At 35.3% G+C, this 13,351-nt stretch overlaps 1 protein-coding gene across 3 annotated transcripts in view; it reads left to right on the top strand.

Moving 5' to 3' along the window:
* Positions 1-13,351, top strand: part of BAZ1A (bromodomain adjacent to zinc finger domain 1A) — a gene marked incomplete at both ends in the record, with an annotated part of 90,265 nt that overhangs the window by 50,520 nt on the left and 26,394 nt on the right. For 2 of the 3 annotated variants that reach the window (XM_084240909.1, XM_084240910.1), the window contains 7 exons: positions 197-335; positions 1,590-1,736; positions 5,800-5,895; positions 6,021-6,245; positions 7,621-7,786; positions 8,027-8,140; positions 12,376-12,500. In XM_084240909.1, the coding sequence (XP_084097035.1) occupies positions 197-335; positions 1,590-1,736; positions 5,800-5,895; positions 6,021-6,245; positions 7,621-7,786; positions 8,027-8,140; positions 12,376-12,500 (1,012 nt within the window). The remainder of the gene's footprint in view (positions 1-196; positions 336-1,589; positions 1,737-5,799; positions 5,896-6,020; positions 6,246-7,620; positions 7,787-8,026; positions 8,141-12,375; positions 12,501-13,351) is intronic. The other variant, XM_084240911.1, reaches the window with a different exon arrangement.

Here is a 13,351-nt window from a genome sequence, read left to right as displayed (position 1 = left end):
CTAAAGGTAATTGTGATAAACATCCAGAGTTAAGAACTACTAGTCTCTATAATTCTTATTAGGTAAAGAGTATATGTCTATCTATCCTTTACTCTGTAAAGGATATATATCCTTTACTCTGTAAAGATATATATGTATATCTATCCTTTACCCTGTACTTGATTCAAATAGTTATATAAATTATTTAATCTTGCAGGAACTTCCAGAACCAACTCCAGTGAAAACTAGACTACCTCCTGAAATCTTTGGTGATGCTCTGATGGTTTTGGAGTTCCTTAATGCATTTGGGGAACTTTTTGATCTTCAAGATGAATTTCCTGAGGGAGTAAGCCTAGGCAAGTGCTGTTGTTAACCTAAAATTAGTGTCTGAAAAGAAATTATGATCTCTCTAAGTTCTGTGGAGTCACTGGACCTAGCCTGTCCAGCCCTTATCCTCTCTTGGGGGTCTCTCATGTGGTTAGTCAGACTGCTACTGGAACTGGAGTCCTCTGGAGGCTTACCTGTCTAGATAGTCAGGATGGCTTCTTGAACCAGACACATAAGACTGGTGCCTAACCACCTCTACATGGTGTCTCACTCCATCTTAGTATCCTGCACTTTGTATGTGGCATCTGAGGGCTCCAAGAGGCAGAAGACAAAATGCCAGTCTTCTTAAAAGATATGATTGGAACAGCCCAGTCTTATTTCTGTCATATTCCATTAGTCAGAGAAGTTACAGGCCTGGTGGGCTTTAAGGTGAAAGAACTTCTTGCAGATGGCTTGGTTTGTAAGTGCAGGTTGGGAAGAAATTGGTATCAGCAGATTTGGAAACAAATTATTGCTTGCCTTTTGTTTATGAGTTTGTTTTGCTTCTATACTTAAACAGTTTTACTGTGTATAAGTATCATTTGTAAGAACTAAATTAGTATGAGATCAAATTTTGGATTTTTCTGTCAAATAGCAAAATAATTTTCTCAAGATCCGAATAACAATTCTCAAATGTAGAATTATAGTACCACTCTTATATTAATAACAGTGCATTCTTTTCAAGAGAGCTTTCATATTCCCTCACTTTCTATGAGCTAGGTGAGGCATGAATCATTGTGCCTTACAGATCAAGAAGGTCTAAACAATGATTTAGGTAAGATGAATTAGATGAAGCATTTATGACTTGGACACAATATTGGGATTAACATTATGCTGATGATCACCTTTCCAATGCATTTTTTGGTTAACAGTAATGTTCCACATAACTTTTAGAACTCTGGGACAATAATAATAAATATTTGTATTGTTCAAATAATTAAAATTATTATTTTTAAAAATGGGCCTTAATTTGCAACTCAGATTTAAACTTAGGTGAAAAATTACATTGATCTTTGAGGCCACTTTGGCTTTCTTGAATGTGGTGATTTTGACTTAGGATTTTATTCTAATCATTATAAATTTTTTTTATTTGCCTTTGAAAATACTTGACTCTACTTTCACAAATGGACACTTTAGAAAACAGTCATATAGGTCTATTGTTGATTAAAATGTTTATTCCAATGGAGTTGTTTTTTCAGTATATGAACAGAACTTTAAAATCATTTTAAACATTTCATTCACAGAAGTATTAGAGGAAGCTCTTGTAGGAAATGACAGTGAAGGCCCACTATGTGAATTGCTTTTTTTCTTCCTGACTGCCATCTTCCAGGCGATAGCTGAAGAAGAAGAGGAAGTAGCCAAAGAGCAAATAACTGATGCTGACACCAAAGGTCAGAATTCAACATTATTGCTGATTGATAGTAGCTTTGTAGTAAAATGAATTTTTAAGGTTATTTTTAAATTAACTTTTATAGCTATAAACTACAGTTTAAGTTATCCAATTCTTGAGCCATATACTAGCAACATATTTTCAGTTGTTTTAGAAAACTTAATGTATCTTATTTCTGATGATCTTAAAAATATCTCCCCCATCCCCACTCCCTACCTCTAGTTATCTTGCTTTTTATTCCTTTAGATTTCTCCTGTGATTTAGCAGCATTATAGATTTTATTGGCCAGTATCTTTAATTCCAAGAGTCTGCTAAAAAAACAAACACTGATTTTTTTTTTTTGCCCCCATCTAAGGAAATACTCTAATTGTTGTAAAAACTTTCAATTGAAAATACTGCTGATTTTTAGATCTGACAGTTTTTAGATCAAAATTAAGTAAAATTATATTTTTTATTTCACTAGTTTGAACTAGAAATGCTTCTCTATTCAGTGTGTAATACATACTAATGTAGGAATGATTCTTGGGCAACCCTTTTTTATTTTTAATGCAGTATGTTCACTGTTTTGTTTAGGGTATGCCTCAGAAGGAAGTGTTAAGCTTTTATATTAAGACAGTGATTTCCTACTCTCTGAGAACTGTCACATGTGAAATTTAGATTAGAAGCTTTATTTTCTTTTTCTTTTTCTATTTTATATATTTCTTACATAATTTTTCAGTTTTGCACAATATATGCATTTTCATCTTGGGTATAGTCCCCATACAATTCCCACCACCCTGGAGATAGAAGCTTTATTAAACAATACTGTTACGTAAAATTCACAGTAAGAACTGTTGGAAGACATCTTGATTACAGAATCTTGCTACAAAAAGATGGGACATTCTATCATTCAGAGAGTATAGTTGGCCTTAGGTAGTTTGAGCTCATCTTTTTTAACACTTGGTCCCTAAAGCAACAAAATAATGATGAGTATACATTTGATGTTGGTTGCTTTTTGATTTTACAGCCTGAGTTTGAGCAAAATATATTTTCTAGCTTCAATATGAGGTCCCTTATCAAGGCCATTTTGGCAGTATGGTCCTCGTGGTCCTCTCAAATGACTTAGTCAATTAAATGAAACTATACTAAAAGGTAGATGAAAGGGTAACTCATTTATAAAACATCTGAAGATTTTCTAAGATGATGAGTGCCAGTACCAAAGGTGAATTATCTGAGTCAGACAATGTAGCAAATGTTACTTCTTTCACCATTAGTTTGTTTTATTGACCAATAATGTTATAGTATTATTGGCCAAATACTGATGACCTTAATACAAGAAATAAAGCTATATTGAATTTAGGATTTGAAACAGATGAATTTTGTAGTTTTGGAAGTCCTGATGACAAAAAGCGGGGTGACAAATAAGTTGTATAGGAAAATTAGCTATTTTAATGGAAGAACATATGTGACTATTGGCTGGTTGTATTGCCAATTACAGTTTCTATTCATGATTTATTTGATCTGTAATTTTTATAGGTCTACTCCTATACTGGACTATTTATAAATATAAGGTCTACCTCTGAATAAATTCTGGCCATTAAATAAAAGTTTTAATGGTCTTTTTTAAAATGTTTATTTAAATGTTAGGGAGGAAAGAAAACATACTATGCGGTTTATCCACTTTTACTTCCCTGTTATTAATGGTCATTTGTACATGGTTATTTCAGTTTTAATGTATGTCCTGTACTTTTCATATGCTCTCCTATCTCAGTAACAAAAAAGCTTTTCCATAGTCTTCCTGGAAGCAAGGATAGAGTAAAATATCCTAGTGATGAAAAAACAGGTTCAAAGAGGCTATTTGTTTCATTTATTTCTCTTATCACTTTTGTGAGCTAGATAAGAATTTACTGCCTTTAACATATAAGGAGTTTCATTTACTTGTCTAATAAGGTAGCAATGGGATACAATCTCAGGCATTCTGTCTAGAGCCTCATAATGAGACTCTGCAATGTTAACCTCGTAATATAACACAGAAGTTGAAATTTTGAATATTTGTTTTCCTAGCATTCATCTGTGAAATATCTGACAAGAAGTTATAATTTCTTTGCTTTTGGGCTCCCAGTTTTTCTGCCAAATCTTGGAAATTTTGAATAGCATTTTTAAATCTAATACTCAGTATATCCAATCTCTAGTCTTACATCACGAACTTCAGTCCTTCAAAGTATGAAAACGAGAGCATCATCCTTGTGTAGTGTAGTTTTATGTATTTATTTATTTGCTGAGATAGCATTATTAAAGAGCTGGAATTATAGGGTACCTAACTCTAGATTACAATGATGATGAATGTGTCTGTTTCAGACAGTCATAGTAAACAATTTAGCTATATTGTGTTAGTATGATATACCCAAGTGACTGTAAATAAATCCTAGAAGGACAATTAGTGTTTTTCAAGAGTGCCATTGGTAGATAACTGAGATAAAAGAATGCATATTTTAACTTGTTAGTTTAACACAATTAAAAGTAAACTCGTTTTGTTGTTTGTCCATTTCCTAGATACATAGTGTTTGCCCTAGTATTATAACTTACTATCAAAATAAATCGGTTGAACCTGATGATTACTGCAAAGGAAAAGAGCCCGTACACGTTTGCTAGAGCTGTTGTTAGTTTTAGAGTGCCTATTAATTTTAAAGTTGTTTGGCTTAATATATAAAAGGAAAATTGAGAACGTTTTAGGTCTAGTACTCCCCTGGTGAGGAATAATATGTCTGCTCTTTGTGCTAGATTTGTGGCCTGATAGGAATTACTGTTGCGTGTGTGTGCGCGCGCGCATAGTTTAGACAGATAACTTATAACTTCTCCTGTGTTATTGTTGATGCTTTAAATGCCATGGAGTTGTCAATGATTGTAATCAGACATGATCCCAGAGTTGCCTTTTTTCCTTTAGTAAAGGACAGCAGTTTTCTATGGTTCATTTTGTCAGCTTGTGAGTTTTGTGAAGGGAATCCTATAGTAGGTTAAGGAACCACAGAACCAGTTTAGCAAAGTGATTTTCCAGCTCTAATCCCTAGGCCTCTATAAATTGTATGGTGATTCCTCAATGCCATTGCAGGAGAGCTGGAAAGATGAATGGGCAGGATTATCATCTCCATACCCCACTTTAACAGGGCATCTTTCATTTTATATTGAGCATCCAAGAAACACTGAAAGAATTTGATACTGCTGATATAGGCTCACTCCTTTAAGAAAAATGAAGCCTAGAATAAGAGACTTGCCTGAGTACTTCATAACTAGACACTGGCAGAGCTAAGACTAGAATATATATTATGTGACTCTAAGTCTGATGTAGTATCTACTGTACTATGATACAACAGAAGAGGTTTTGTAAATTTTAGCATAGTTGATACTTTAATTTTTTTATCTTCTGTGTGTTATAATTAGGAATAGTTGTATAAAGTAATATTTTAAATAATGCCAGGTTTGCTCCTTAGTCCTACTTGTAAGCTAAATATTGCTTTCAAAGCTAAATAATTTATTTAGAAAATGCAAGGACTCTTCCTGTTGTTTCTTAGATCAGAGAATTTTCAAAATAAAAAAGATATTTAAATGAAGAGGTTAAGTGCTAGCAGTGCAGATTTTAAGTTCTTTTAGTTCTTTTTCTGTGCAGATTTTGTGATTACACCATTATTTTGTTGTGATTCAGTTTTAAAATAGTTATAAAAGATTTGCTTTCTTCAAATAGATTCTGGTTTCCAAAGTAGACTTCTAAAATTATGCTGAGAAGATTTTTTTTTATTTCTGAAGTGCATTTTACCATTTGGGGGGATTATGTATATGTGCTTCTTGTTGGTAACTTGGAAATTGTCTATGTTAAGGAAAATATTAGTGTGTCGTGCATGTTTTAGTATTTATAGTTTGAGGTGGAGACTTGGCAGACTGTGAATGATACTTGTTGTACCTAGTGTTGGTTCTTTTGAGGTTCCCGAATGTTAAGCTGTTTGCTCTTTCTTTCATCATTTTAAAAGGACATTATTCCCAAATATTCAAGTTTTGATTTGCACTAGAATAAAGTATTTATTTCCTTAAAGATTTAACAGAGGCTTTGGATGAAGATGCAGACCCCACAAAATCTGCACTGTCTGCAGTTGCATCTTTGGCAGCTGCATGGCCACAGTTACACCAGGGTATGTGTGGGTTTTATTTTTTTTATTGTCTTTTTATATTTAATTTTATAAAGGTACATTTTTTTACATTGCTGAGGATTTATTGTCTATGTTCTTAATGACTATTTCATTTCTAACAACTATAGGCTGCAGTTTGAAAAGCTTGGATCTTGATAGCTGCACTCTTTCTGAAATCCTCAGACTGCACATCTTAGCTTCAGGTGCTGATGTAACATCAGCAAATGCGAAGTACAGATATCAGAAACGAGGAGGATTTGATGCTACAGATGATGCCTGTATGGAGCTTCGTTTGAGCAATCCCAGTCTAGTGAAGAAACTATCAAGCACTTCAGTGTATGATTTGACACCAGGTAAACTTTACAAGTTGGAATTTGTGTAATCGGCCCACTTCCTACATTTTTGTGCTTCTTATGCCCATAAAACTAAATAACTGAGAGAAATTTTAGTTGAGAATCGGTTTTAAAAGAGAGAGAAACCAATCTTTACTGAAAAGTTGTTGGAATATAAATAGTATCCTAAGTTGAAACTACCATTGTTTATTCATATTAATTTTTATGATTTTCTTCCTCTTTTGAAAAATTTGTGATTAGTCTGCCACATCTATTATATGTAAAAGGGTAAGAATTAGCTGACTTAGGGGCCTCCCTGGTTAAGTCTCAACACTGTCAAATTATCACCAGCCACTGCAGTATGAGTTCAATCCCTGGCTAGGGAGCTAACCCACAGCAACCCTCTCCTGTCTCATCTGCTGCTCCCCTCAGCAGTGTATTTAAATAGATCCGCCTGTTCTACTCCTGGCACACTCTGTCTCTAGTGAATCCTCTCACCACCACCATGCCCCCGCACTTCTGACCTACAATCCAGTTCTTGTATGCATAAGTAAATTAAAATAAATCTTAAAAAAAAAGAATTAGCTAACTTTTACTTGTATTCATTAGTGTTGCAAATTTAAACTATAGCTTTTAAATTCTAACATTTGTTTGAATAAATGTTTGAGCAAGAATGAGGTAGTGTATAAAATTAAAATGAAGTTGTTTTTCACTCCTTTTCCAAATAAAATAATAATGTACAATATGCTTATTTAAGAACATTTAAGTGTACCATAATTCTTAACATTCAGTTTTTATCATTTATGGTAGTGTTTTTGTGCAGTGTTTTTAGAGTAGCCATTAAAAAAAATTCATGTGTTTATAATTTAGTTTTGATTTGTTCTTACGTGAGCCTAAAATTTAAAACTTGTAATTCTTTTTTTTTTTTTTTAAGATTTATTTATGCATACAAGAACTGGGGTACAGGCCAGAGGCATGGGGGGGTGAGAGGACCCACCAGAGACAGAGCAGGAAACAGAACAGGCAGACTGACTGCTGAGGGGAGCAGCAGGAGAGCCAAGAGAGGTCCGCTGTGCCATGTGGGCAGCCCCCTGACCAGCTGGGGATCGAACCTGCACTGCAGAGGCTGCGGACATACAGGGACCCTTGCGCCATCAGGGAGGCCCCCAAAGTCGTTCTTTATAATTAGAAAATTTTTCATGTCGACTTAAGTACCATGTAAGATTTTCATTAATATTTAAAATGCCTTATATGTCACATAACTGTTAAATTGGATTCATTGGTATGTTTGATTTCCAGATTTTTATGTGTTCTTTATTAAGCATTTTCAAAAATTTTTAAACAAATTCCTTTTTTGTCATTGATAATACAGAAGATATTTACCAATTTTTAACAGGAGAGAAAATGAAGATACTTCATGCTCTCTGTGGAAAACTGCTGACCCTGGTTTCTACGAGGGATTTTATTGAAGATTATGTTGATATATTACGACAGGCAAAGCAGGAATTCCGGGAGTTAAAAGCAGAACAACATCGAAAAGAGAGGGAAGAAGCAGCTGCTAGGTAAAAGATAATTATAGTTAGTTGTGCTATTGGAAGCATTTTCTGAATCTATAACCATTTTTCACATTGTGCTGTAATGTGATACTTACACAGATGTTTGATGGCTTTACTATGAGTTTATGAACGGATTACTACACCGTAGTTTTGTGATGGTACTTGGAGCACTTTCCATCATTTGATGGTTAAAGGCAAATTAACAGTACCTTTGCATCAGATAAACTACAATATTTTAACTTTCAGAATTCGTAAAAGGAAGGAAGAAAAACTTAAGGAGCAAGAACAAAAGATGAAAGAGAAACAAGAAAAACTGAAGGAAGATGAGCAAAGAAATTCAACTGCAGATATAGCTGTTGGGTATGGTTTGATTAAATTGCTCACCAGGGTTTATGTAAAGCATAAAAACCATAAAGCTTAGGGCCTCCCCGGTGGCGCAGCGGGTGAGCGCTGGCCTGCGAAGCTGCCCGCAGCCTCTATAGCGCTGGTTTGATCCCCGGCCGCCAGGCGAGGGTCCCACATGGCACGCAGGCCTCTCTTGCCGCCCGCTGCTCCCCTCAGCAGTGTATTTCATCACTCTGCCTGTTCTGCTGTCCGCTCTGGCTCTGGTGAATTCTCTCACCCTCCCTCGCTTCTGACTGTACTCAGTGCTTATATAAATAAATAAATAAATTAAAAAAAAAAAAAAAAGAAAGAAAAAAAAAATCATAAAGCTTAAACGCTAAGATGCTTTCAAAATTTTTAGAGAACTAGATTTCTGTAGTAAATAACAATTGTGTTAACTAGCCTATGAAATGTACATATAAATAATACCGAAATATACATGTCTTATATTAAAAAAAGTACTTCTAGAAAATCTAGAATTAATTTTGTCATAGCCTTAATGATGATAATTTTCCAGAAAATCTAAAGTAGACTATTTTTAACCAGTACTGTGATTACAGCATTAATAGTATTCTCTTCTCCACCACCAACATTGCCACAATTGAGCCTTATATTTCACAGAGCTCTTCTGAGCCTATTAATAAGGATAATGTTGGAGGTTTTGGTAGAAGATATAGGGGGAGGATGGCAGCACCTGAAGTAATTTAGTGACTGCCTAAGTGTTTTAGTGCATTTCAGAACATCTGGGATGAATATTGCTGTAAAGACGTGGGTGTTTTTCCATATTGTAGATGGCAAATCATATTTAAGTTTTGCAGAAATTATTTCATTTTCTTATAAAATCTGAAAAGGCAAATTCTGAAAACCTCAGTATTCCAAACTTTGTGTATTCATTGATTATACTTGCCTGTAAAAATACTTACTAAGTCTGGGGACCATAGGTCACAAAGTTGCAATAGCTATGTTTAACTGACTATAAGAAATTGAGTTTTGATATGTTGAGAAAGTTAATAGCTATGACACCTATAGTTAAGCACAAGCCACCAAGGAAAAAAATAAGTAATTGAACATCATCAAATTAAAAACTTTACACTTCAACGAACACTATTGAGAGAATTTAAAAAACACAACCCAGTGAATGGGAAAAAAATAATTGCAAAACCTACTCTGGAAATAGCTTAATATCTTGAATATGTAAAGAACTCGTACAGCTCAACAGTTAAAAGACAACCCAATTAAGACATAGGAAAAGGATTTTAATAGACATTTCTCCAAAGAAGAGAATATAAGAAGCACATGAAAAGATGCTTGACATCATTAGGGAAATGCAAATCAAATGCACAATAACATATTACTTCATATTCACTAGTCGGGTCTTAATCGAAACAAATATTGGTAATAATGTGGTTAATGTACATACAAAAGTCCACAGCAAAGTTACTTTTTTTTAAAAAACTATGTATACAAGTAAGGTATAAGCCATAGGTGGGGGTGGGGGTTGAGAGGATTCACCAGAGACAGAGTGGAGAGCAGAACAGGCAGATTAACTGAAATACACTGCTGAGGGGAGCGGCGGGTGAGTTAGGAGAGGTCTGCTGCACCGTGTGGGTAGCTCCCTGGCCAGGGATCGAACTCCTGCTGCAGTGACTGTGGGTAGCTTCATAGGTATAGGTTGTATCTTAACCCCTTGCGCCACCAAGGAGGCCCGTGATGTTATTCTCAATAGCCAGAAAATGGTAAAAAACCCAAATGTCTACTGGTTGATGAATGGAAAAACAAAACAATATATTCCTTTTTTGGTATATTCATACAGTGGAATATTATTCAGCAATAAAAGTAGTGAAATCTGATACATTGACAGTATGGATGAACTTTGAAAATACTAAATAAAAGAAACTTGTCCTATGATTTCATTTATATTAAAAGTCCAGAAGGCGGGGCCTCCTTGGTGGCTCAAGGGGTTAAGTATCAGCACTATGAAGCAATTTGCAGCTACTGCAGCACTGGTTCAATCCCCAGAAAGCTGACCCACATGATGCAGCAGACCTCTCCTGTCTTGCCTGCTGACAGGATCGATCCCCACCAGCCACGGAGCAACCCACATGGCACAGCAGACCTCTCCTGTCTTGCCCACTTCTCCCCTCAGCAGTGTATTTCAGTCATTCTGCCTGTTCTGTTCCCCACTCTCTCTGGTGGGTCCTCTCACCCTCCCACGCATCTGGCCTCTACCCTGGTTCTTGTAAAAATGAAATGAATCTTTAAAAAAAATTTTTTTAATTAAAAAAATGTATATATATATTTAAGTGTGTGTGTGTATATATGTATCATATATATGCACACATACATACACACATATATATATGAGGTGATATCCCTCTTCAGGTGTTGATGCCATACCACACCCACCACCATAGTCCATTATGCTCCCTCACAACCTTGCTCTCTTTCCTTCCTCTCCCTCTCTGTTAGCCTCAGTTCTATAGCCAGCTTTATGAAGTCATTTTCAGTTTGGCTTTATCTGATCCTTTGTTTGATTTCTCTGTATTCCACGTATCTGTGAAACCATCTGGTATTTGTCTATCTCCTTCTGATTTTTTTTTGATAGCTGAATAGTATTCCATTGTGTGATCCATCTTCTTGATCCATTCATTTATGTTTGGACACTTAGGTTGTTTCCATAGTTTGGCTATCATAATTAATGCTGCAGTGAACATGGAAGTACATGTTTCCCTTGAAATTAGTTTTTTTGTATTCTTTGGATAGATATCTGGGAGTGGAATTGCTAAATTGTGTGGCAGATCCATAAAGTGGTGATTTTTATGGTATGTGAATTAGATCTCAATTATTTTTATACTTTGTGAACTTTTCCCAGTTTAAATATAATTGATATATAGCACTGTATCCATTTAAGTTATTCAACATAATAATTTGATATATATTGTGAAATGATTACCACAATAAGTTTGGTTCATTCCCATCACCTCACACAATTAATTTTTTTCCTTGTAAAATCTTAATTAAAAAAAAAAAAGAAAAATAGCATGGTAAAATCTCACCATTTTTTAACTTAACTTTTTGTACTTCTCTAGTCTCAGTCACTTGTATTGCCTCTGGCTCTTGAATACATTTTAGTTTACAGGCCTCCCTTTGAATATAGAACATGCATAAGAGAATTTACATCACACACAATTTAGGTTTAATTTGGGCAATATAATGGATTACATAAAACTCCCATTTTGTGTTCATTCTGCCTACTTATTATATCTGAAAGTTGTATATTTAACTTTGAGCCACTATCACCTCCCAGCTGGCTACTTAGACTATTACAGTGACTTCTTTACAAGTCTCTCCTACTTTCTCTGCCAAATTATTTTCTAGATAGCAACCGAAGTGCTTTCTCATCATATAATATACCTTTTCTTAAACTCTTCTACTTTTTCCCCCTTGCTTTTGAAATAATGCCCTACAAGAGCTAGCATGACCTCTTCTCCCTTTTTTTCATCCTTAACTTAGATTTCTTTTTCATTTACATTCTTCTTGAAATATAAGCTCCTTTCCCTTCTGCTCAATGCCCTGCACGCTATCCCTGCTGCTAGAAATGCAGATTTCTTCTCAATTACTCCTCCCCAGCTTCCCAAATCTTATTTATTTTTTGTAAGATTTATTAATTTATACAAGACCTGGGGTACAGGCCAGAGGCGTGGGAGGGTGAGAGGATTCACCAGAGACAGAGCAGAGCAGAACAGGCAGACAGACTGAGAAACACTGCTGAGGAGAGCAGCAGGCAAGACAGGAGAGGTCTGCCGCACCATGTGGGCTTCTCCCTGGCTGGCCGGGAATTGTTGAACCGACACTGCAGTGGCTGCGGACAGCTTCACAGCGCTGTGCTCAACCGCTGCGCCGCCAGGGAGTCCCTCCTAATCTCATTTTAAGTGTCACTTCTTCAAGCAAGCCTTTCTTGATCCCTGAGATTAGATTCAGTTCTCAAAATGCTGTCTTACCAACTTATACTTCTTTTTTCGTACTTACTACATCTTTTAATTTTACAATGGTTTATATAGTTATATGTTTCTTATGCAAAACTATAACTCTGTCATCTTGTCCACTACTTCCTCAGTTTAATGCCTGGCACTTCATAGGCAAGCAATAAATATCTCATGTATGGAATTATAATTTCATTAATGAATATTATGTTTGTTTTTATCCTTAAGGGAGGAAGAAAGGGAAGATTTTGATACTAGCACTGAGAGCAAAGAAATAGAGCAAAAGGAGCTAGATCAAGATACAGTCACTGAGGATGAAGATGACCCAGGATCACATAAAAGAGGCAGAAGGGGTAATACAGAAATTTCTTAAAAACATGCTTGCTTCATTTTAATTGATGAAATACTAACTCAGCTGTTTTGAAGTATACATTGTATTGCTTCTAATTGCAATTCCAAGGTTGTGTTTTTTAATTCCCCTACTCCTACCTGGGATGAGTTTTAAAAATGGTGACTATTTCATTCTAAAAGTGTTTGAAGTTACATTATTATGTTGTTTAGTATTTTTGTATGTGGATTTATATTTGCCTATTATATGTACTTAAGGGAAGAGAGAGAATATTCATGTGTCTTTAACAGGTCGATTTCATTTAACTTTAACTTGGTTATTCAGCAAGTTTTGTTGAGATTTTTACATTTACTATTTTATATTAGGTCAAATAGAAATTTGTATTTTGTAACATACCCAGTAATTCAGTGTGCAGTGAATGTTTCCTAGAAACTGGAAATACAGACATCAATAATAATGGTCATGGTATTATATTGTTGTGAATGGAAAACTCTCTGCCTTAAAATAATTTTATTAATTACTGGATCAAAGGGAGTACAATTTTATTTTTTTTTAGATTTATTTATTTATGCATACAAGAATTGGAGTACAGGCCAGAGGTGTGGGGGTAGAAGGGAGTACAATTTTTTTTTTTTTAGATTTATTTATTTATGCATACAAGAACTGGAGTACAGGCCAGAGGTTGGCGGGGTGAGAGGATTCACCAGAGTTGGGAGCAGAACAGGCTGATTGACTGAAATACACTTCTGAGGGGAGCAGTGGGCGAGTCAGGAGAGGTCTGTGCCATGTGGGTCACCTCCCCTGGCCAGGCATTGAATTTGTGCTGCAGTGGCTGCAGATAGCTTCATAGTGCTG

This window comes from Talpa europaea (assembly GCF_964194135.1).
Source record: "Talpa europaea genome assembly, chromosome: 8".
NCBI lineage: Eukaryota > Metazoa > Chordata > Mammalia > Eulipotyphla > Talpidae > Talpa > Talpa europaea.
This window is presented reverse-complemented; position numbering and strand designations above follow the sequence as displayed.